Consider the following 26,251-nt stretch of genomic DNA (forward strand, 5'->3'; position numbering starts at 1 on the left):
AGCTTCGGAGTGATCGGTCGACGGTGATAACTTCAATGGCAGTGGTAGAGATCGACGGCTAGGGAAACTTCAAATCTACCGGTATCGGCTGCGGATCCACAATAAGAGGGAGTCAAGTGGGTGTGCATGGACCTGAGCAAGCCATGGGTGGAAGCAGTCAACCAATGGCTCACAAGATGAGGAGGATTCGACGATGATAATGAAGAGAGGTCCACAGTTAGAGTCGAGGAAGATGAGTGTAGCTCAACTTTTTTCTATGAGGAGAGGACAAGAAAGCAGTGAGGATCGACAAACAAACTCACGACGGAGCCCATGGGGCTTATGATGCCGGTGATGAAGGTGGTGTGCGACGGTGGATTTCACTAAAATTGAGGAAGATGGAGTCAACGTACCACGCAACACGGTGAGCACGCGAGAGCGAACGGGAGAGGGAGATGACGTATATAGGGAGTTGACGTCCACTCATAAAAATAGCGAGAGAAAAGCTGGATAGAGTTCGGTAAATTTTAAGCAAATATAAAGTCTGTTAGAGCTATTTTTTTCTTTTAAATATCTAAATTTAACTATATAGAGATATATAAAACCTTGGAGATGCTCTTATCTCTTTCCTTCCTGCCTTTCCCTGTTCCCCACCCACCCCCGCCACGCGCGCGTCCTTCCCAGCCACCCAATCCCCGCCTCGCGAAATCCGTCGCCAAATCTCCTAATCTTATCGCGAAATCGATCGCCACCGGCATGATGACCCAATCGTCGTCCTCCCCGCAGTCGTTCCGAAGGGGAAGGGCCCTGTTTTAGCCGTAAAAATCCCGCCTTTTTGGAGCTTTGTGTGTGGGGTACTGTCTCCAGCCCGAGAATCCGGAGATTCGATTCCAGTTTAGCTTGGTTCGATTGGATTAGGATTTAGGGGGGGGGGGGGGCATTAGGAGTTGTGGAATTGGTGATTTGTGGAGAAAATAAATTGGAGCTTGGTTGGATTTTGATCGGGTTGAGGAGGAGAGGTAAGGAGGAGGTGATTCTTGCGTGGTTTGCTGGGAGGCTGCTGGTGCCGGGATGGCGACGCACTTCACGCCGTCGCAGGCGCACGCGGCGTCGCACCACCCGGCGCACCACTCTGCTGCCGCGGCCGCCACGGCCACGGCCACGGCCACCGCGCGGCTGCACGCATCGGCGCCGCCGCCCTCGGCGTCGGCCGCGGCGGCGGCGCTGTGCCCGCCGCCCTTCCTCGCCGCGGCGTCACCCTCCGCGGCGTGCCCACCCGTCCAGAATCCTATCTTCGTCGGCCCCGGTGCGCCGTGGGTGCAGCCACAGCGCGCCGCGGCGGCCGCGCTCGGCCCGGACTTCCGGCGCGCGCGGACCACGAAGACCATCTCCAAACGCAGCCGCGGCCCTGGTGCCCAGGACCGTGGGCGCGCGTCGTCGGCCGCCGCGGGGCGCTGTGTGGACAAGCTGCTCCGTGTGGCTCCTGAAGACCGGCGAGCACTCGGTGCGGCCCTTTCGTCCTTCCGGGGTGAGCTAGTTGCTCCTGAGGACTACTGCCAGATCTTGCGGGAGCTTGGTGACAGGGACAAATCCGCACTCCGCGCGTTTGAAGTGTTCTACGCTGCATTATCCCTTGTTGGTGGTGGTGCTGTCGACAAAGGCAAGCTTCTGACTGCCACCATTGGTGCACTAGGAAAGATGGGCCGGCCAGACCTTGCAAGGAGGGCTTTTGATACTGGCATTGCGGGGGGCTATGGCAACACGGTGTTCGCCCACTCGGCACTCATCTCAGCTTATGCGAGAAGTGGGCTTGCAACTGAGGCCATGGGGGTGCTTGAGTCGATGAAGGGTGCAGGCTTGCGGCCTACCACGGTGTCATACAATGCGGTGATCGATGCATGCGGGAAAGGCGGTGTTGACCTTAGTTTCACACTGGGATATTTCCGTCAGATGCTGCAGGATGGGCTCTGTCCAGACCGCAAGACGTTTAATTCAATTCTTGCAGCATGTAGCCGCGCTGGGCATTTGGAGGATGCTCGTGCTGTCTTTGATGAAATGATCCATCTTGGCAGTGGGCGTGACATTTACACGTACAACACATTTGTCGATGCAATTTGCAAGTGTGGCAACATGGAGCTGGCTATGCAGGTTGTCTTGGATATGGAAGTGAACAATGTCAAGCCAAATGTTGTTACATACAGTACATTGATGGATGGATACTCCAAGCTGGAGAAGTATGATGAAGCACTCAAGTTGCGCAAGAAGATGAAGTCTCTGGGAATTCGATTGGACCGAGTTTGCTACAACAGCTTGTTGGCTATATATTTGAAGACAGGGAAGTATGACGAAATTGCTACTGTGTGCGAAGAGATGGAGAATTTGGGTATTGAAAAGGACACTGTTACTTACAATTCTTTGATTAATGGATACGGAAAGCAGGGACGCTTGGACATGGTCTCTTTCCTTGTTCAAGATATGCGGGCTCAAGGCGTAGCTCCTAGTATACTGACATACTCAACTTTGATAGATATCTATTCAAAGGCAGGAATGCATGGAGATGCATTTAATGTCTACTTAGACTTTAAGGAGTCTGGCCTAAAGGCAGATGTTGTTCTGTTCAGCTCTTTTATTGATACGTTGGCCAAGAATGGTTTGGTAGAGTGTGCCTTGTCCTTGCTTGATGAGATGACGAAGATGGGTATCAAGCCAAATGTTGTAACCTACAACACAATTATCGATGCATTTGGAAAGTCTAAGATTCTTACTGAGGAGGATCCTGAGATTGTTGGGGTTTATGGTGGCCAGATTGTAAGGGCTGCTAATCTAGCGACAAGAGGAGGGCGCTTTGCCACGGATGTTCGGATGAGGAGGTCCCAGGAATTATTTTTCATTCTAGAATTATTTCAGAAGATGGTCCAGCAGGGCGTACGGCCAAATATTGTAACATTTTCTGCCATCCTGAATGCTTGCAGGTACATCTTCATTGTTTCGTTTGAGCCTTCTAATAATAATGTGGTTCTAGCTTTGCATCTGCCAGTTTTCTAGCCATTTTCTGCTCATAACAATACACCCTCGTGGCAATACACTAGTCAAAAATTCAATATTTGGTGCTACATTATGCTGAAACTTTTTTTTTGACAACTTAAACTACATACCTTCAATATGGATTTACTTTTGCACTGGTTAAACTTCAGCCTTCCTGTGTTTCATGGATATACAAAATTACTCTTTATTTTAAAACCGAAATAGTCTACATAGCCCCTGAACTATCGACTGGTGCATACTTAAAACCCAGGACTACAAAACCAGGTATTGTGGACCTTAAACTTTGCAAAACTGTGTACTTAACCCCCTAATCTGGTTTTTGAGGTTGTCGCCTCGCTCGCATCCACACTGACACTGGTTTTGCCACACAGGTGAGGATGTGCATTGGGATCGCATGTCAGTGGCCGCCCCGGTCTCCACAGCCGAATAAAGCAAACACTAGCGTCTAGAGCAGCACGCACCACCGCCGGCTAAATCCCATGCCTCCGAGCCAAATCCGCCGCACCTGAGCCCTGTTCCTCTGTAGCCCCACTATGTGAAACCAAGGGGATCAACACTCTGCATCGTTTCCCCGGCCCGATTTCGTCCTCTTCTCCACCAGACCAAGCCTCTTCCCCAACTCTGGCCACCACCCGATTGGTCGCATGTCGAGCCGCCGGTGCCGCGCTTCTTTCGGCCAAACAAGCACACGCTGAGCTTCCCCTCGCTCTCCTTCTTTTGCGCTCGTCTCTTTCCCTTAGGCCCGACAATGGCGCGCCTCTCCGTTGTGACCCAGTGCTGCCGCGGCTCAGCAGCACGCCGTCGGCCGGGCCACGGCTAGGCCCTCAGCTCGAGAACCCCTTGACTGGCTTCCCCTTAGTGCGCTGGAGCTTCCCCCGCCCTTAGCCGGCCAAATCTCCCTCTCCTTCATCTTCTCCGTTGATGACCGAGCCACCACCATCATCGTGCTCATCGTCGGCCACCCTCCGGCAAGACCCGCCAGCCATAACCCACCAAGACAGTTTCCCCACGGCATGCTCTAGCTATTCGTGCCCTCGGCTGGGCCGATTGGGTCGGCGAGAGCTGGCCATGCCGGTCGGCCATGGCGGCACTGTGCAGCTGGCTCGTGCAGCTAGCCGCTCAGCCGGAAGACTAACCCGGTGAGCCCCCTCTCCTAGCCACCCCTCTCTCCCTAACGCGAAGAGCCTTCACCGGCGAGCTACTCCTCTCCGGCGTGCCCCTCTTCACCCCGGCGCCCTTTGACCTCCTCCCTGGTCACTTCCCTCCGCCCCTCTCTCTGTGTCTCTCTCTCGCCATCCGCGCCACTAGCCTCGTCAGTGGACCCAACGGCCACTGACACGAAGTCCCAGTGCCCATCCCCGCCTGTGTGGCAAAACCAGTGCCAGCGTGGACGCCAACGAGGCGAAAACAACCTCAGAAACCAGGTTAGGTGGTTAAGTAAACGGTTTTGCAAAGTTTAAGGGCCACAATACCTAGTTTTATAGTTTGAGGTTTTAAGTATACTACCAGTCGATAGTTCAGAGGGTTATGTAGACTTTTTCCTTTTACAACCTATCATTTTATTATGCTAGAAAAGAGGCTATACTAATTTGCTAAATGTATCCTTGTGTTATTCAAAACAAAAATGACACGAAGCTGAAAGACGGGCCTGCAATTTTTTCTAGGAAATCACCTTTTATATATGTGTGCCTCCGAAGTTCTATGTGGTTTCTAACTATTTGCTTTAATCTTGTTCTTGCAGTCACTGTAATAGTTTTGAAGATGCAGCACTTTTACTGGAACAGCTTCGCTTGTTTGATAACTTTGTATATGGGGTTGCGTATGGGCTTCTGATGGGCCATCGAGAAGTTTGGACTCAAGCACGGTCCCTCTTTAATCAGCTGGAACGCATAGATTCTCCAGCATCTTCTGCCTTTTACAATGCTCTTACTGATGTTCTATGGCATTTTGGCCAGGTATGTTCGCTGCTTAGTGTATATCTGTTCAATTACTGTTGTTGTTCAAGAGATTAAAATATTAGAAGTTCACTAATGTTCAGTTGTAATCTTATTTTCGACTGATAAATTATATTTTAAAAGAATTTTTAATATTTGATTTAGCTTTTGATGGCTTCAATTATGTCACCTCCCATCCTTCCAGTCTCCCTTTTCATTGCATGAATTATTTAAATACTTCCCAAATAAGTACATTTTTTGGTATAATCTGGCCTAGTGGTCTTTAGTGACATATTTGTGTTCCTGACCATTTTCAGAGGCAAGGAGCTCAGCAAGTTGTGCTTGAAGGTGTAAACCGTCGTGTTTGGGACAACACATGGAGTGAGTTCTGCTTGGACCTGCACCTTATGTCATGTGGGGCAGCTCAAGCAATGGTTCATTCATGGCTCTTGAATGTGCGCTCTATTGTCTTGGAAGGAAGAGCCATGCCTGAATTTTTAAGGTACTTGATCCTTGATATCTAGCACTTGATGCTATAACATTTTCTTTTCTGCTTTGTCTGTTTCACTTCCATTGATCATTCATTTGTGCAAATCTGGAATAGTAGGATGTTGAGCTCTTGGCTTTACTTGAACTGACGCCATGTTTTGTTTGTCTCTAAAGCATTCTGACAGGATGGGGAAAACATAGCAAGATAGCTGGTTCAAGCACTCTCCGCCGGGTCATTGAGGCATTGCTCCTTTCAATTGGAGCACCGTTTCAGGTTGAGCGCTTTAACATTGGAAGGTTTGTGTCACCCAGTGCTGTGGTGGCTGCCTGGTTGAGAGAGTCTGGCAACATTAACATCCTCCTCCTTCACAACGAGCGACTACAGCATGCAAACCCGTCCAATCTGGTACCGAGGTTACAGGCATTGCAATTGTAGCCCCTAGGTCTCATCTCATCATTCCTGTAGTGTTGGGTCTGTAAGCTTCTCACTTTTGGTTTGTTCACCTTCTGTGTTCAGAAGATTGTAGTGTATCATAGGTTCAGGGAATAGCTCGCTCTATTTAATCCCAGTGTTTTAGCCAGAAATGCAATGTTTGTAAAATTGGCAGCCTGCCTTACTACTCCTTTTATCAAGAGAAAAATCTCTTTTTTTTCTAATCGGTGCTCAACTGTTGCCGACCTCCGACCCGTGCCTCTGCTTCCTTGATGGCGAAGAAAAGACAGTTCTTGAGATGATGATTTGTTGCTATTTATCGACAGCCAATGATGCTCATAAGGCATTTTGTTCCTCTTTTGGTTTGTTTGATGAAAGCTACACTGCCCATGGATGGTGACACCTCCAGGCAGCCTCCATTGCTTTTCCCTTTGGCTCGTGATGCCTTTGCTGCTTTGAAAAATGCCAGCTTTGCTGAAGATGCAAAGAGGATCTCTCCATCCATGGAGCAGCTTGTGGTTGTAGTCCTTTTAGTGTGGCAGCTGATCAAGTGGTTGGCTGAGGGGGGCTGTAAAGGCCGGAAAAGAGTGGCGAAGAGCAGTGCAATGTGGTCTCTGCTGATTCAGATTTGCAGCTGTGGCCAAAGCCTCACGATTCAAACTGCATAATTGGATCTGGAGATGAGATACTTTTTTGCATAGCAATTGCCAACCATGCAAATGGCCAAAAATAAAAATTGGAGCTGATAACTGAATTTTCTTCCCAATTCTTGATACTTTCAGTCACTGAAGTGACATGTTGCACGAGGAGCGGTCAAAAGAAATAAAAATCATTTGGTGAGTGTGGCAATTCATGCCAGAGAAAAAGAAAAGAGAATTGGTGGTCCATATTGCGCAATTCGGTGAGCATGGCAATTGCTATCTGCTGATATCTGTTTTGCTAGTTGGTTTATTTATTTTTAAGAAATTATATTTTTATGATTTGGGTATGCGGTTGTAGCCTAAATCTTCACTACTTTTGTTTGCAAATATATCACTGTTGACTTCATTTTCAAATTTTAACGTTAGTTTCACATAATATGTACGCAAACAATGATAATTATACAATATTCTTAAAATATTTTTGATCGAAGTTTGACAATGCATTTTTCACTCAACTAAATTGTCGGGTTCGGTCCAAAGATAGACCAATACCTATGCTATATATTAAGCCAGGAATAAAAACATATGATGACTTCATATATGATAACAAACCATAGCGTCACAACTTAATGTAATTATCCATTATTACAAGGTGACCATCGAGGTTGAAAAAGCAAATTAAACCATAGCTAGCGTAGTCTCTTATTCTCCTATTCCCGCATGCAGTCGATGTAGAACACTTCCTCAGAATTCTCTATCTTTAGAAAAGTCTTCAGAATCTTCCCCGACTCAACATTATGGTTATAGCAAATGTGAGTACGTCTTGTACTCCGTATGTTATGGTAAAAGGTGTAATGAAGGCATCCACAATAATAAAGCTTACATGAGCTTATGTGCATAAAGGTAGAATTTAATAAACCATTTAATAAAAAAAAGTAAATAACTGAATGTAACCGACCTCAAGAATTAACCTTTTTGACATAAAGCACCTCAACATGGTTCCCGCAATCATGAATGAACCACTAAGCAAAGTTAACCATCCCAAACCAATTCCAGTGAATTCTAATAATGTGTGGTATTCTTCGGTGCTCATAACCACGAGCACGACTGATTAATCAGTTTTAGACTCTACAAAGATTATACACTTTACCCACAAGACATGATTATCCGTTATGTTCGTGTTTGCGAAACACTTACACACTTTCGAGTTGTGCACCTAGGAATATCACTGCAAGGCGTTTACAAAGTTTCTCCCAACAAGTATCTACCCGCTAAGGTTCCACTGCTACATGACCAACAGCTTCAACAACGGAAGCCCGTGCCATACGGTTCAAGGAAAATTCCATATGCTCCCTGTTCCACCCTCTGGTCTACAAAATGTTGGGAGAAAGTTAATTAGTTAGCCAGATCCGTCTCATACCAGTCCTATGGTTGTATCGATCCGATCGCACCATAAATCGGTCCGAGCAAGACCATCGTCATCGAACTTAGGGAAATCATCAATTATCTGACAAGTCCACATTTTCCTAGAACACATCATAGGCCAACTAACATGCCAAACTTACTTAGACCCTAAGTTTCATGTTGTTAAAAATATTATCACAATTTTATCTCGTTGCATAGAACCGTTATCAAGATTATTATACCAAGTATATGATCTAATTCCTAAGCATGGCAAAGAAATTCTACCCTTGATCCCACCAAAATTGAGAGGACAAGGTAGATATGGAGAAAACTAAGTCAAGCCTATCTTGAGTTTCTGAACGATAACTATAAGCATGCAACTTTGCAAAACGAAAAACATTTAGAAACATGGGATCAAAATGCATCAATGACAACTTGCCTTCACCCTATTGCTCAACTAGCTCCTCAAACTCTTGGTCTTAGAAACCTGCAAACTCCTGCTCCTGGACATCGGCACCTAATAGAAAAACAAAACAAGGCAATAAACACCAAGAACAAAGAAAGAACCAAAATCACACAAGACAACTCAATTTATTATTTTTATTATTTTTGGTGAATTATTAGTGAAGGAATTGATTAGATCAAAGTTTCAATGGTGAAGATATAGCTTTAGAAGGGTAAAAGAAGGGCGTAGGATTTTTTCTAAGATTTTTTGATTTTTCTAGCAATTATTTAAAATTAAAAAGGATTATTCTTAATTAAAGAAACCCTAAAAATTAAAATAGATTATTAAATTATTTTACTAAATAAAACCCATTTTATGATTTAACCTAATTATTTACTATTTTTCCAGAATTAAAAACATTAAATAAAACCTATTTGAACATTAAAAACTTATTCCAGATTTGTTAAAAAATTTATTTTATTATGGTAAAACATATATAAATAATTAACATAATTATTAAAGATTTTTCCTAATATTTATTATTAATAAAACCCTAATTTGGATTTATCTAATTTTATGGATTATTTTCCTATACAAAAAGGTGATCATTACGCAAGCTGACGTCACTAAGTTGACTGGGTGTGTTGATGAGGCTTGACTGGGCACCATGTGGGACAAAATTGCACATGTGGCCGGCTAGCGTGGGTGCTCATGGGGATTATGAGTTGCTATCGCAATCTAATCCTAGCCATTGCTGCAAGATCAGACAATGGAGTTTGATTCTACTTGTGTTTTGGCGATTTGAAGTCGACGCCAACAACTTTTGTGGTGGCACGCTTGTCGAAGAAGGCAGAGACGATGTTGCGGTGATTGGGGAGCTTCAGCAAGCGGTTGAAGAAGATGAGGAGACGACGGTGAGCTCGTTTGACACACACGACGGCGTCGGGGCAACACGTAGAGACGTGGCAACGACGAAGTGGCTCGATGGCGATTCGAGCTCGTTGCCGAGGCTCCTTGGCGGCGCTCTTGCTCTGGTTTTCGAGGGGAAATGGAGTGGAAGGGCTGGCAATGCTCTAGGGGAGGGTCTCGGGGGTTTATATAGGCTGGGGAGCACGAATCGGGGTCAGGCTAAGTGTGAGCTGCGGGTGATATTTTTGTGAGGGATTCTGGGTCTTCGAGCTTGATTTCATCGCGCAAAATGATCCTTGCTTCTTTTCTCCATTCGCGGTTTCCCTACATTGGTCCACATGGCGATGTCCTTCCTTTGGTGGGCGCGAGATCGACATGATTTCGAATTGGTCATAGGGGCAGAGAAATGGAAAGGGGCGGCGAGAGAAGGAAGGTGAAGATGATGGGTGGGCCGGCATGGTAGCGAGGGAGAAGGGGGGTGGGGCGCAAGGGCGGGCCGTCGCGGACGCGTCCCAGGGTGCGCGCGTGGGAAGGAGAGGCCGAGGGAGTGGTTCGGCTCAGCGTGTGGGCCATAGGTAGGGGGAGGGAAGCTAGGGTGAGCTGAGGGCGGGCCGGACTGAGCTGGGGGGGGGGAGATAGGGGATGGGCTGAGAGAGTTTTTTAATATTTCATTTTCTTTTTCTCATTTCTCTGCATTTTTTATTTATTCTTTGTAAAATTTTTATCCCATTTATTTCTTTGATGTGGTTGTTTAGCGGATTCGAAACATGCGCTCGAATTTATATTGATCTGAATATAACAGTCACAGGCTTGACAGTATACCGTCGTATACAAAAGAACATAAGAGCAATGTAATGGAAATACTAAACTTTATTCATTCATCATTGAACTCATAAAGTACAAGTTTCAACGATTACGGCAATTTGCTATATACACATGTGCACACGCTATTTGACTAAATCTTCTGGCGATCACTTCGTCCTGGTTCCCGTGGCCTCATGAAGTCTCCGGTTAATTATGCCCGTCTCTCGGGCAACCTCCGATTAAACTGCGCTGGCGGTCGTTATATAGATATCGTCTCTGGGTCTGCAAGGCTGTAGTCTCAATCGAAATGGCAGTAGAGGAAACGGGATAACAGTCTAGCATGAGCCTTATGGATTGTTTATGTGTCCCGGGTCATCATCGGCTAAAGAGCCTCAGAATAGTGTGTAATCGAGGTGAGCTAGGAGCATAGCACGATGTATAGCTACAATCGGTGCGGCAGCGAGGCCGTGACCAGGAGCCCAATGTCGTGCTTAGCTCACTAACTTCCTCGGGCCTCGGCTTCGTCCTCATCGGCCAACTTCGAAGGCAACAAAGGCAACCCAGCCACACAAGCGACAAGCCACGGAGGCGGTAAAGTGCCACAAAGGCAACAGAGCCACAAATGCAGGAGCCACCAAGGCATCAAGTAACGAGCCACAAAGGCACATGCCACACAGGGAGATCACCAGTGAGCCTCAAAGGCATCAAGCCACCAAGGCTATAAGACAATAAGAGGGCTCATAACAACAAAGCCACCAGGCATCAGCAACAGATGATAGCCACTAATGATAATAACAGGAACATCGTCAGCCATAAGTCAACATAGGGCAAGTAAGGACAAGCCTCATCAGCTGAGCATCAAAGCCAAAAGGGGATGATAACAGTGCATGGTCAGGGCTAGCAATCTCACCACCATACATCAAAGATCATTAATCAGTTGTTTGATAATGACCAAAATCAGCAACAAAGTGACATAACTGTCTAGCTGATAAACATCAAACCACCACCAGAGCAGTCGTCAACTAAAGGGGAGGCAAACTGATAAAGTTAACCCCCACAGTCAATCATTAGAACAATCAGCCAATTGCAAAGATGCCAATTATGATAATAGAAGAAACCAAAAGCCTCAAAAGACCAGCAATAGTAATAGCTGACAATAGAATTGGCCCAAGCAACATGACATCCCAACGGTGATCAGCAACTATATAGGCCTCAGGACCTCAGGGCAACAGATAGTCACTAAAAACACCAAGGCACTGACAGGATATGCCAACTGAATACTGAAACAACACAAAACCGTTAGGGTCAGAGAATGCAACGATGCACCAGCCAGGGAACAACGTAGCTGCAACACCCACATGGCCGAACAACACATGCGCCATCATTAGTCAAGTTTAGCCGGGAACGCCACAGAACACAATGCACTTGCTAGAATATACATCGGCGATAGACCAAACATAATGGCCAGGAAAATAGCAAGCACGCTAGAACTGTGTAGATCAAAAGCAAAGGGATAGACACACTCGAAGGCGGCACAGCTCACCCAGCAGGCGATACAACCCACCCAGCTAGCAATAGGCAAACACGACAGCCACAACACACAATCGGCCAGAGCACACACAAGGGCCAACATCATCCTTCCTGGCCGCCATCATTACACCATGAAATGGATCACAACTAAGCGTGAGGGTGGCGAGCTAGCCACAGAGCGATGGTCATACATCAAGAAACACCGGCTAAAACATGAACATACCCACACACCGATGATAAATAGAGATCAAAGGGCTGACAGTCATGCTCCTAAACACGGTGAGTCACAGATCACTAAGACAACCAACATGAAAGAAAGGTGTGGCAAAGGCTTCAATTGACAACACCAGAGCGTGGAACGATGACGCTCAGGTCCCCAACCGGTGGTATACGCACGGCGGTACCGACTCTCAGCCGGCGGCAACATATCATAGCCCGGACAGAGGGGGAGAAATCAAGCTGGGCACAAACACACTTGCACGGCAATGAGTAGCCAGAGCACGAACCAACCAAAAGAAACCGAGCACATCTCGACGATCACGACACAAAGGCTAGCCGGATTTCACCACAACAAAAGAATAACAAAAAAAAAACAACACATCTCCATCTCCACGGTCGCGGCAACGAGGGCTGGCCGGCACATACCATAGAATGAAGAACAACCAAACCAAATCACAACCCGAACACTCAATGTCCCATCCTCCGGGTGGACTTGGCCATCTGCCTAGACACAGACATGTACGTGGTTCCTCTTTCTTCTCTCACGCCTCCATTGATTCTTATTGAGAGCATACGGGGTAGAGTATCTTGTAGGTGAAGTAGGATGACGTACTGATCGAGTAGGAGCCTCACGCCAAGGGACCTCATGACTGGCATAAGCCGCCTCATAGGGGGACCTCTGATTGCGCCCAAAATGCCTTCTTGCATATTCTTGATGCCGTGACTCTGGGTCCCATCTAGTAGGCGGTCGCATTTAGCGTGGTTGATAAGATGAAGGTGGAGGGCCTCTTAGCCGAGTGGCCTCGGCATGCCTGTCTTGTTGCTCATGATGATTTGCAGGACGGGTATTACCCCCAGTTCGCGGAGTCACTGTTGCAGGAGCGCTGTGAAACTATCTCTCGAGATCATTCATTTGGTCTCTAAGCTGCTGTAGCTGCCTTTGCAGCTCATCTAGGCGAGGCGCCGGCACTTCACTTGGAAGCATGACGAACTAGTTTGTGTCTTTAGCTGAAGATGGGTCGGACGTCATACCGATGTGGAAGCAAGGCACCCAGTGCTGACAGCCAGCTAGACTGGGGTTGCAGAGCCTACACCTCCTTCCAAGGCATTGAGACAAAAACTCTTCCACTATAGCTTTCCGAGCGAGGAGCCTGGCTCGAGACGCATGATGAGTCCATGTGCGGGGAATGGCCTCACTTGAAGCCACTTCTTCTTTTGTAGTGTCAACTAGCGTAAGACGAGAGGCGATCCGCTGTCGGAGTCTATGAGCTTTGATGATCTTCCGCCGGCAGTTCCGGCGTGCGTGTAGTCTTCCACTTGAACAAGCAGTGGCGATGCTTCGACGTAAGTTTTCACAAACTGCGTCTAAGGCCACGGCAGCTCAGCCTCAGACTTCTTAACAAGAGAGAACCCCTCCAACACAGCCTTTGCCTCAGCGATGACGCTGTGGAACTCATCCTTGATCTGTGAGAAGGCTCTCTTCTGATCCTTGTTCATTACAGGACCTTCAGCTGGCTCCTTTGTAATCCAGGAGTAGATTGCACCCTCGTGCTAGAGGATGGCCACGGGAGGGAGTGTCCCGAACTGCAGGATCATGGGAACCGAGTCGCAGGCATGGATGAATCTACCTTCAACCACACCATCTCTTGGTTAGTATTTTCCCAACGATCTCTTTTGCAAGCAACACTTGTAGACTCGGGAGACCATCCTGAAGACCAGCACAGCGTAGCAAAGATGGGAGGAGAACCATGTCCCACCGAGTGTGCCATTTTGTTTAACGGATTCAAAACATGCGTTCGAATTTATACTGATTTGAATGTAACAATCACAGGCGTGCCAATATACCATCGTATACAAAAGAACATCAGAGCAATATAATGGAAATACTGAACTTTATTCATTCATCATTGAACTCATAAAGTACAAGTTTCATCGATTACGACACTTTGCTCTATACACATGTGCACACGCTATCTGACTAAATCTTCTGGCGATCACTTCGTCCTTGTTCCTGTGGCCTCGTGAAGCCTCCGGTTAATTACCCCCGTCTCTCGGGCAACCTCCAATTAAACTGTGCTGGCGGTTGTCATATAGATGCCGTTTCCGGGTCTGCAAGGCTGTAGTCTCAAACAACATAGACCAAGCAAAGTGATTGCGTCAGGAATCGAAACGGTAGTAGAGGAAATAGGGTATTAGTCTAGCATGAGCCTTATGGACTGTTTATGTGTCCCGAGTCATCATCGGCTAAAGAGCCTCAGAATAGTGTGTAATCGAGGCGAGCTAGGAGCACAGCATGACACATAGCTACAACCAGTGCGGCAGTGAGGCCGCGACCAGGAGCCCAACGCCGTTCTTAGCTTACTAACTTACTCGGACCTCAGATTCGTCCTATTGGCCAACTCCGAAGGCAAAAAAGGCAACCCAACCACACAGGCGACAAGCCACGAAGGCGGTAAAGTGCCACAAAGGCAAAAGAGCCACAAAGTCAGGAGCCACCAAGGCATCAAGTAATGAGCCACAAAGGCACATGCCACACAAGGAGATCACGAGTGAGCCTCAAATGAATCAAGCCACCAAGGCTATAAGACAGTAAGAGGGCTCATAGCAACAGAGCCACCAAGCATCAACAACAGATGATAGCCACTGATGATAATAACAAGGACATCATCAGCCATAAGTCAGCACAAGGCAAGTATGGACAGGCCTCATCAGCTGAGCATCAAAGCCAAAAAGGGATGATAATAGCGCATGGTCAGAGCTAGCAATCTCACCACCATACATCAAAGATCATTAATCAGCTATTTGATAATGACCAAAATCAGCAACAATGTGACATAACTGTCTAGCTGATAAACATCAAACCACCACTAGAGCAGTCATCAACTAAAGGGGAGGCAAACTGATAAAGTTAACCCCCACAGTCAATCATTTGAACAATCAACCAATTGGAAAGATGCCAATTATGATAACAGAAGAAACCAAAAGCCTCAAAGGACCAACAACAGTAGCAGTTGACAATAGAATTGGCCCAAGCAACATGACATCCCAGCGGTGATCAGCAACTATACAGGCCTCAAGACCTCAGGGCAACAAATAGTCACTGAAAACACCAAGGCACTGACAGGATATGCCAACTGAATACTGAAACAACATAGAACCATGAGGATTAGAGAATGCAATGGTGCACCAACCAGGTCACAACGTAGTTGCAACACCCACATGGCTGAACAACACATGCGTCGTCATCAGTCAAGTTCAACCGAGAACGCCACAGAACACAATGCACTTGCCGGAATATACATCGGCGACAGACCAAACATAATGGCTAGGAAAACAACAAGCACACCAGAACTGTGCAGATCAAAAGCAAAGGGCTAGACACAGTCGAAGGCAGGACGACTCACCCAGCCAGCGGCGCGGCCCACCCAGCCAACGGTAGGCACACACGACAGCCACGGCACACAACCGGCCAGAGCACACACAAGGGCCAACATAATCCTTCCTGGCTGGCATCATTAGACCATGAGATGGATCATAACTAAGCGCGAGGGTGGCGAGCCAGCCACAGAGAGATGGCCAGACATTAAGACACGCCAGCCAAAACATGAACATACCCACACACTGATGATAATAGAGATCAAAGGGCTGACAGCCGGGCTCCTAAACACGGTGAGCCACATATCACTAAGACAACCAACACGAAAGAAAAAAGGTGTAGCAAAGGCTTCAATTGACAACACCAGAACATGGCACGACGACGCTCAGGTCCCCACCTGGTGGTATACGCATGGCGGTACCGACTCCCGGTCGGCGGCAACATATCATAGCTCGGACAGAGGGGGAGAAATCAAGCCGGGCACAAACACACTTCCACGGCAATGAGCAGCCACAACACAAACCAACCAAAAGATACCGAGCACATCTCGACGATCATGGCACAAAGGCCGTCCTAATTTCACCACAACAAAAGAACAACCATCCAAAACAACACATCTCCATCTCCACGGTGCGACAACGAGGGCCGACCGGCACATACCACAGAATGAAGAACAACCAAACCGAATCACAGCACCTCCATCTCCACGGCCGCGGTCACGAAGAATCGACCGGGACCACACCTATTTGCACGGACACGGGCACGAAGCGCCATCGGCAACAACCACCAAGCAAAAGAACTACGGCGCCCGAGTTCAATTATGAACACCACGTCACGCAATAGAAAAATAGCACTTCCATCACACAACACGACACGAGGGCCAGCCAGCCATAACACCTCATCGCATGGCACGACACGGAGGCTGACTGACGCCCCTATAGCAGCAAGAAGGAGGGAAGGGGGCTATTGCAGAGACCCACCGGCTAGAGCAACGGCCATGGTGCTTCGGCGAGGCGAAAGTGGCGACGACAAAGCAGTGGATCAAGGCGGCGAGAGCTCTCTCTTTCTCTCTTCTCTCTCTCTCGCCGATCTCCTCGCCCCCCATGGGGCACTCCCTCCCGGCCTTATAGCGGTGGCGAAGGGCTCCTACTACGGAGAAACTGGATCTAGCCTCTGGATTTTTGGGGGAGGAGAAGATAAGATCAAGAGGGGATAAGGATGGGCGCGCACGAGAGAGGGCGGCGTGGCTCGGGAGCGGCTCGAGCGCGGCACGATCGAGGCACGCGCTTGGGCACTCCGGCCCAGGCAGCAGAGGAGGGGGAAAAGGAGGGAGAGGGGAGAGGAGCGAGTCAGCTTGGCCAGCGGCGTGGCACGAGGGCCGCGCGGCGCACGCGAGGGAGAAGAAAGGGGCATAGTGGCCGGCACCTCCCCTCTAGGGCAAGCAGCGCAAGGATAAGGAGGCCGTCTGGGCCGCGCGGCAGGGAACAGAGAAGGGAAGGAGGCTGAGCCGGCTCGGGCCGGCCTAAAGAAAATGGCCCGCCTGTCTTTTTTCTTTTTTTATATATGTATGTATGCGGAAAAATGCGCAAATATACACGGTAAAATACCATCATACAGTGATTTTGGGACTACAATTTTGGGGCGTTACATAAATATTTTAAAGTTGATAGTTAAATATTGAATAGTAAAGTCAACAGTGGAAACTATTTGCGGATGGAGTATTTATTTTTTCTAGATAAATCAATTGTTGGACACTATATCCAGATAGTTGAACTGCAAAAGTTTCATGGATGCATTTCAAAAGAAAGAATTGCGTCCGGAAGCAGCACGCTACCAAGGAAGGGTTGCTTCATACTGATGCAAAGCTAACGCTTGCTATCCCATGTTTTTGGGTGGGAATATGCTCTTGTGAGAGGACAATCTAGGGAATCCATGGCAAACTTGACAACTGAAAGAGATCGGTCCCACAGATTGATTAATTTTTGGACAAAGTCTCTCTTCTAACTGTTACTGCTAGATGTTTATATGGATTGAGAAAAGGGCTTTGGGAACAGTTCAATGTACCTGCAGATGATGTTTGACTATTTTAGCTAGGATAAAACAAACACAATTTTGTCAAAAAAAAAATCATTACTATATAACGACTAATCGAATAACCACAGTTCATGATGATGACCATCTATGCAATTTATAAATTATTTTCGGCAGTGCAAGATGATACAAAAATGCATTTTAATCTTCTAGAAGTTGGCTGCAAGACTTAAAATTATTGCTCACTGATCAAAATGAAAGCTGAGTAGTTGGTTGACATTTTTGTGAAAATTCGAAGACCGAAAGCATATTTATGTACATGGAATTATTGTTCAATACCGGAGATAACTAATTTTAAAGAAGGATATCGCGGATAGTTTGCTTGTCAAAACGCAAGGAGTTAATTAGTAACAAGCTACAGTTTTTTTTTTTTTCTTCTAAAGGAGATCCTTTTTTTATACTTTACTATGGTAGCCTAACTGATTAAGCATCAACTTTTGTTTATCAACTAGAATTCAAGCCAGATCACATGGAGTATTAAAGAGGTAGCTAATCAGAACTTTGTCCCATCCCATGATAGTTGAACTAATATTCATATATCTCCTTTTCTTGGCACATCTTGCTTAGCTATTGATAGAGCTAGACATGGGCATGGCTAGATCTTTTGGTCAAAAGTATATCCACCACATGAAAAAGAGCATACCAATAACATCACAATTGAGAAAAGATGACCAAAATTGTGGCAGGCAAAGCATGCAGCTCCAGAAGCAGTTTGAGTGCTGATCAAAGACACCTAAAACACCATAGAAAAACAAACCAAACAAATCACTTAAATGAGCACCAAAACAAAAGGTAGCAACAGTAAAAAGCCAAGCACTAACCCTATCCCAAAATGGTAGCAACACCGGTTGAACAGATGAGAATAGAAAGCACTTGTGATATAGGTAGGTCTGTTCAAACGTTAGGTCGGACCGGGTTTCAGGTCAGATTTTAAAAAGTTCGATAGGAAACCCGCAGGCTGAGCCCAGCCTGAGTCCGACGTCGGGCTAGGTTGCTAAGCCCGAGCCTGGCCTGAGATTGGATTTTTTTAGGTTTTTTTTTTGTCGGGTTAGGTTTTTCAGGATTTGGATTTGTTTGAATCCCGAGCTTGGCCATATTGAAACTACGGGTCTATATTTTGAAGCACGAACCTAACCCATGTATTAATCAGATTAGGTTTTTTTGTCGGATCAGATCAAGTACCTCGAGCCAAATTACCTATAAATAGACCTAGATGTACACACCAACCAATTTGCCAATTGCAAATTTTTTCCTCCTCAAGATGACAACACAGGTTGCCACTGGCTGCAAGGTAGATGGATAGGGACAGGGACAGCCCCTGTGTGGATCAACACGTAACCAATAAACAATATAAAAAAGAAAATTGCAGAAGCAAAAAATGGGCAGAAAATATTTTGAGAAGATTCCAAAATGCCTAACAAAAACTAAGACCAGAGACATAAAATGCCATTAGGCAAGCCAGCAAGCATCCCTTACTGTTTTTTATTGCTAAGCACACCAATCACAAGAGAACTCCTCACCAAGTCACCATTTCTCTCCATATCCCTTATTTTTCTATCCCTATCATTTATTCTCCCCATTTCGATTATTATTTTATTCAATCTCCATCAGGATGCGTGTGTGACTTGTGAGAGAGATAGATTCCACAGCAATTTGCTCCATCTCCTCCTCCAAGCACAGGCCAAGAACTGCTCCCCTGAAAAGATCGTATTTTTCCTCGATTCAGCTAGTTTCTGTCCGAGAAATCGTCGCTGGAGATCTCGGAGAAGCGAGAGGCTCGAGGTTTTTGCTGCATTTGGCGTAGAATCTGCCTCGGGAACGGGCAAAGGAGCGGCCTTTCGAGCTCCGAGGAGCATTCTCTGAGAAGGCGAGAGGGGAGGCGGCGGCTCTGGCGCGCTCGGGGAGGGCGGTGATGCCGGCGGTTGGGTCGGTTTGAGGACGACTCCACGTCTGTGGTCGTGAGGACGCCGGCGCCGGCGGGGATGGAGTCCAGCGGGGAGGAGCTTCTGAAGAAGATCCGGGAGCTGGAAGTTGGGCAGGCGCAGCTCAAGCAGGAGATGTGCAAGCTCAAACCAGGTGTCGGGGAGCGGCGGCGTTCGCAGTCGGTGTCGCCGAGGCGCGGCGCGCCGGTGCCGCCGCCGCCGCCTGCCAAGGGGACGCCGCCGGTGAGGCGGTTGTCCGGGGGCTTCGAGGGCGGCCCGCGCGCGTGGGCCCGTGGGTCGGCGTCGTTCCGGCACGCGTCGCCGCTGCAGCGGGAGGGCCGCGCCACGGGCGCCGGAGACGCCGGCACCAGCTCCGGGCTGCCGGAGAGGCAGTACCCCAGGGTGCTGCAGGCGCTAGGGCAGTCCGTCTACATTCTTGACCTCGACGGGAGGATCATATACTGGTGAGATTTCTGGTTCTTCGCCGTTTCTTGATTTGCTTGCCTGCAACGTGCGAGCCCGACAAACGTTCGAGGAAATGCTGTGATCATGCTGGTTAGAGATGTTGATTCTAATGCTGTTGCCCCGCAATAAGTGAGCAAGTGAGTCGCGTCTGAAATGCAATTTGTTTGAACTTTGAAGCACTAGCAATCCTAGACTCTTGAGCAATTGCTTTGTGTCATTTTAACCAAGCATGCGATGGAGGATACAGCGGGATAGTGCGTACATGAATCTTTTACGCTGTTGGAGTTATGTAGAACCCTAGGTCTGTAAGGAAGGATGTGGGACCTTGTTATATATGCTAAGTCACAGTAATGAAAATGCTGGAGGGGCTGCCTAGACTTTAGCTGATTCTGGTGATAAGTTTGTACTGTGAAGTTCTGCCCTCATTGAACATATTCTTATTGCTATATAACATGATAAGGCGCTTCCTCCGTAGTTGTTCAAGGGTCAACATTGAATCATAAAATGCATAATGAACTTCCCAAAGGTTCAAAATATGTCAGTTTTCTGTGTTGCGTTTCTTATTCAAGTATTGACAGAATATGCAGTTTGCGTCAGAAGAGTCCATTTGTTGTTTGTAAATCAGAAGATAAACAGCTTAGTTTGATGAGTGTATGTGCTCCTTAACCTCTCCATATAAGCATAATAGATTCTGCACAAGTGTTCTTAATCCCTTTTCGTTCTTGTTAATGCTTCTGTTTTTCACCAAAACCTGTCATTTGCTATTATGTAGGAATCGGTCTGCAGAGAATCTGTTTGGTTATCCTGCATCGGAAGCCCTTGGTCAGGATGCCCTCATGCTTCTAGTTGATTCGCGTGAGCACAATGTGGTAAATGACATCTTCCGACGTATTTCTATGGGTGAGAGTTGGACTGGGATGTTTCCAGTTAAGAACAGGGCAGGAGATAGGTTTTCAGCTGTTGCCACCAACACACCTTTCTACGATGAGGATGGCAGTTTGGTGGGTATCATTTGTGTTTCAAGTGATTCGCGCCACTTGGAGGAGATATTTTGTAGGCCTCCTACCTCTGCAAGGCCCCAATCAGAATTGTCTAGGACAAATTGTGATGGGAGTTGCAGCAACAACAGTCGCAAAACTAGTTTGTTGAACAGAAGTCCTTTTGATCCTCAGCAACCCCTGCAAAGCACTTTAGCATCCAAGATAACGAACTTGGTAAGCTCTGTTTGTATCAAGCAAAGGTTATAGATATACTACTACTTCTGTTCCCAAATACATAGTGTTCTAGCTTTTAAATATTATTCTTACATACATGCCATTCTGTAATTTTGATATTAATTTCTTTCAATTGTCCATTTCTATTCCAAAGGTTGTTTATCACTATGGACTATAGTTCTACACCATCTCAGAAACAATAACTAACCTACTGAGGACTTTGAATGGGGCTGGTATGGTATTTGTAGATGTACCTTGGTTGTGCAAAATTCTAGAATGATATCTGCGGTGGAACTTGTGTTGTAATTGAATATTGTCTCTTTTTAGTAAATTTATTACTAGCATATTCCTTTTTGATTTTTAGAATAACAACACAGGCTACCAAGGTCACAAATAAAGTTCGTTCTCGGGTTAGGACAGACGAGAATGGCATGGAACGGGAAGGTGGCAGTGGTGAGAGTCAGTGCTTGGATCGTGGTGCTAAGGAAGAGCCAACATCGAGTGGAACAACTACGCCAAGAGGGGATGCACCACGTGGCGCCTTTGCTATGGAAGAGAACTCCCCTGGGAAATCAACCAACACAAACAGCGATGAATCAGGAGAAGGAAAAGTAGGATTACACAAGATTTTGAGTTCAAAGGCAGAGGCACTGCTGACCAAGAAAGGGATATCATGGCCTTGGAAAGGGCGGGAGAATGAGGGACCTGATGAACAAAATCATGTGATCTTGCCATGGTTGCATGGTGAGCAAGAGAATGGCCTGAATCATCAGAAGGTTTCTGATTCTACCATAGCTCCAGACAGCCAAGGTGCTGAACACAACCAACCTAGCAAAAATGAGGCATCAGGTTCCTCGTCCTCTTTCAACAATAACAGCACAAGCAGTGCAAGCAGCACTGGAAGCACTAATAGTAGTGCTCTCCACAAAGTAGATCATGAAGTGGACTGTCTGGATTACGAGATCCTGTGGGAAGACCTTGTCATTGGAGAGCAAATTGGTCAAGGTAGTTGCTTCTCCTTTTGTGAATGGTTGCTTTTATAGATCTTTTGATCACATGGAAGTCTTTATGCATGGTTTCATATTTCTTTCGTCTCAAATTTAAAAAAATCATATTCCTTTTGTCCAATTTATTAATTGTTCTTTATCAGCATTTGGTTTGTGTCTTTGTCTGTATGGCTGTACTTCATAGTAACTACTTTTCCTCTAAATTTGTTTGCATAATCTCTATTCTTTAAAAACAAAAAAGTACACAATCTCATGACTAGATAGGTACTAGAGTTGGAGTTGTGAATATACCCGTTTCAGCCCCTGTTTGGCTGAGATCTGGTTCTAACTTTATTAGAAGTGGAACCATGTGCTCATAGTGAGAACCTAGTGCTAGAGCCTCTGATTTTTTTGGATATATACTTTAATTTGCTTTGAAATCTGGGACTTACTTTTTCAACCGCCATGTTGCTACTACTTTGTAATTTCGCCCTGCTCCAAGCACATGTGTTTTTCTTAGGACCTGAACCTCTGGAGAACTTTGATCACCAACGAGGGTGCTCTAAACTTTCTATACATTAGGCTGCAACACCTTTCCTTTATTATAATAAGAAAATGTTTTACCTGCAAGCTTGACAGACATCCTACTAAAAACATACTGAAGTGTACCGAGTACTGCATTGTATTATATTATATATCTTTTAATCCTGCTATTTTCAACTTTTGTATGTGCAGGATCTTGTGGGACAGTATATCATGCTTTGTGGTATGGCTCGGTATGTTCTGTTGTTTGGCTGTTGCATAAATTACTAATCTCTGTTTACTTCTGGTCTTTAGTTTCATCATTTTATGTGGCATGTTCTGGCAGGATGTGGCTGTTAAAGTATTCTCCAAGCAAGAATATTCGGAAGAAGTGATACAGGCCTTTCGACAAGAGGTAGATTTCCATCCCCAGCGACAACTCCTGTACAGTTTCTGACAAGAGGACATGCACCTTTTCCTCGAGCTGCAGAGTAACTGTTAAATTATGAGCCTGTTTAGCGTCATAATTGTAGTTCTTTTCTTGATAGTTAGAGATGATTCAAAGAAACTTGGAAACTAGTAACTGTTAAATTATGAGCCTGTTTAGCGTCATAATTGTAGTTCTTTTCTTGATAGTTAGAGATGATTCAAAGAAACTTGGAAACTAAATACAAATTGGGTTTTCAGGATTCCGACAAAACCTATCATTGCCATTGTCGCCAAATATATTGATGCAGATAAAAATAACATGCTGACAAATCTTCATATATATTTTCTTTAAAGTTGGTGGAAAGTGGAAATGAAGCCTGTGTTAACTTCAGATTTTGTGACTTCCATTTCAAAGTTTAGATTCTTAAATATACTGATATCATTAATCTGTGAAGGTATCGCTTATGAAGAAACTGCGCCATCCTAATATACTGCTCTTCATGGGTGCGGTTACATCTCCACAATGCCTCTGTATCGTAACAGAGTTCCTCCCTCGGTATGCCCCGTACCTCTTAAAAGCATACATATTTGCATGTACTTCTTGTTGTGTGGTATTTGCTCTCTGTTGCACATGTGCATGAGATTGATCTGAGCAGTTTATTTACAGCTGGTTGAGTGGTTCAACTACTGCAAAAATAGTTGCGTAAGGCATGTTGTTGGCAGTGGCCTATTCAATAAAATATATATATTTAAGTGGGGTCATGTAGTAAGAAGCTTCTCCTTGTATGGAAAACTATTGTAAAAATAGAAGTATTGTTGTTCAACTTATGCAGTATCTGGATGCATGTGAACTACAGACATGGAAAACTATAAATACCTAACCAAAGAGATATACTTCATGGGTGCTGTATTAATACAGCCAGATCTATGAGATTTTTTGCTTGGATTGGTTTGGTTGCATGTTCAAAACAGTTTGCATCAACCACCCAAACTTCCCGTGATGATTACTTACAGATTTTTTTTTCCTTTTCCCATTTTCATCCTTTCTTCTCAAATGCAGTGGAAGTTTGTTTCGCTTACTTCAAAGGAGCACTACCAAGTTGGATGTGAGACGGCGCGTTCACATGGCTTTAAATATTGTAAGCACATTTTCTTTATATGAGCCCATTGTTCACATGATTCAGTGAATAGTTTGGGGCCAGCCAGTTTGTGCTTCATGTTTGAGCAAGGAACTCGCCAACTCCCTAGCAAATAAATTTTGTTTTCAAATTTCTGCATTGTTTCTGTATGTATACTTCAATCCTCTAGTCATGGTTCTATGTTTTGTATTTCTACAGGCAAGGGGCATGAATTATCTTCACCATTCCAGCCCACCTATCATTCATCGAGATTTAAAATCATCTAATCTGTTGGTTGATAAGAACTGGACTGTGAAGGTAGCAATTTATTTGGTTTCCATGTATTTGCGTTTTCCTGCTTGCCTCCTCTCATTTATCTAACTCAATCAGGTGGCTGACTTTGGTCTTTCACGTCTCAAGCGCGAAACTTTTCTGACAACAAAAACTGGAAAAGGAACAGTAAGTTCAAGCAAGCTTAATTTGAGTACTTGATGTATATACATGGACCCTCTGAATTGACACGATTGTCTAAAGCTTTGCCTTTTTATTTTCTGTATAACTCATTGATGTCGTTTTCCTATCCAGCCACAATGGATGGCACCAGAAGTTTTGCGCAATGAACCTTCAGATGAGAAGTAAGTCGTGGGCAATCTTAATCAACAGAAGTTCCTGTGATCACCTTTATTGACCTCCGTATATGAGTACTAATAGCATTTTCATGGTGCTAATGTAGGTCTGATGTATATAGTTATGGGGTGATCCTGTGGGAACTTGTCACTCAGAAGATACCGTGGGAAAATCTGAACTCAATGCAGGTATATTTTTGTTATACAATTTTGTGTTCCTTGAATTTCCTCTAATTTGAACTGTACATTTAGTTACAAATTATGACTACGATATTGTGAACTTAAAAGCATTATTTGTTGTAGCAGCTTAACAAAAACTGTAATATATTAATTAGGAGGACTAGTAAACTTATGTGATTCAAAGTAAGCAGTGATAATAGAGCTATTTCTCAATTCGGGTTGGTGAGCTCCATTCAGTTTGGTACGGCAGCATGAACAACTGATGCCTATGGGCCGGTTGACTGCTGCTAACTTTTCCTGTTTGGTTGCAATTGCTAGTATAGTTGGTCACTTGCAAATTAGAAGTACTGTGCTCACCAAAAGCTTACAGTTTTTTGTATTCCAGCAATAGACCTCACGAATGGTGTGATAGCACTTTTGAAAAGCACTTCTACTGAGAGTACTTTTGCAGAGCACACTTTAATGTGTCGATCTTTTTGAGATAATTTTCATTTTTTTCTTCATAATTTTGATGAGTCCTGTATATTAACTATCAAGGGTGTACTTATATAGGTCATTGGTGCTGTTGGTTTCATGAACCAAAGGTTGGATATTCCGAGTGATCTAGATCCTCAATGGACATCAATTATCCTAAGCTGTTGGGAAAGGTACTTACCCCTTCTTTTTTTCTTTGCTTCCTTTCGAAAAGGTAAACTTTCCGGACTAAGGCTTCATGAGCCTGAGGTCTTGATCTATTGATAGAAAACCGTGGTATATCTTAACATTTGCATTTCCTGATAATGATTGCCCTTGCTGTGAGCAGTGACCCACAGCAACGCCCATCGTTCCAAGAACTCATGGAGAGGTTTCGAGAACTGCAAAGACATTACGCCATCCAGCATCGAGGAGTGAAAACCGCAGCTCCCAGCGGTTGCTTACTATAGCGAGATGATCCTGTCGGCAGTGCAGCGACGTGTTAAATCCCGAGAAGGGTACACACCTCCTGTATGGTTGCTCCCTGGGACAGCCAAGGCTGGAAATCTGTACAGACGAGGTGCCATCTGATTTTCTTGAGTTCCTCCCCCAGGGCAGTTATGACTGAAATTCCTCCTGACAGCAAGGCTAGGGTGGTAACTGAGCCCAGGCTGGCGATGCGCGGTGAACATCTGATCTGGATTTAAGTTTCTGGCAAGGACATGCTGCGTAGATTGTTCTGACAACAGTGATGTATACCAGTGGTCGATCATGCGTGAACTGAATCGATGCTGTAAAATCAGCATTTTTGTTTCGCATCATCCGTCAGCTTCCCGTCAGGCCTATTTGAGCTGTTTCCTATGAAATTGTCCCTGCTGAATGAGGCCTGAACGACGAGCTTTTTTTATTTTTATATTTCGAAAATAAAAAAATTGCATTTTTTTCAGAAGAACGACTAGTTTTGTAATTTTTTCAAATGGACGTCTTATTTTACATTTTTTTGATTTTTGAGATAAAAAATAAAAAATATCCCTGAA

The 26,251-nt window shown here is 45.5% G+C and overlaps 2 protein-coding genes across 2 annotated transcripts; both read left to right on the forward strand.

Moving 5' to 3' along the window:
• Positions 1–601: 601 nt before the first annotated feature.
• Positions 602–6,104, forward strand: LOC133905834 (pentatricopeptide repeat-containing protein GUN1, chloroplastic-like). Its single transcript, XM_062347608.1, has 4 exons — positions 602–2,951; positions 4,766–4,979; positions 5,276–5,460; positions 5,622–6,104. The coding sequence occupies exons 1-4, from the start codon at positions 1,051–1,053 to the stop codon at positions 5,881–5,883; spliced, it is 2,562 nt and encodes an 853-aa protein (XP_062203592.1). The 5' UTR covers positions 602–1,050; the 3' UTR covers positions 5,884–6,104.
• Positions 6,105–18,769: 12,665 nt separating this feature from the next.
• LOC133906148 (uncharacterized) lies at positions 18,770–26,035 on the forward strand. Its single transcript, XM_062347944.1, has 13 exons — positions 18,770–19,685; positions 20,459–20,900; positions 21,278–21,905; positions 22,622–22,662; positions 22,755–22,823; positions 23,293–23,393; positions 23,898–23,976; positions 24,175–24,273; positions 24,346–24,414; positions 24,541–24,590; positions 24,689–24,770; positions 25,314–25,408; positions 25,564–26,035. Exons 1-13 carry the CDS (start codon positions 19,282–19,284, stop codon positions 25,682–25,684), a joined length of 2,280 nt encoding a protein of 759 aa, XP_062203928.1. The 5' UTR covers positions 18,770–19,281; the 3' UTR covers positions 25,685–26,035.
• Positions 26,036–26,251: the final 216 nt, after the last annotated feature.

The sequence above is a fragment of the Phragmites australis genome, chromosome 23 (assembly GCF_958298935.1).
Source record: "Phragmites australis chromosome 23, lpPhrAust1.1, whole genome shotgun sequence".
NCBI lineage: Eukaryota > Viridiplantae > Streptophyta > Magnoliopsida > Poales > Poaceae > Phragmites > Phragmites australis.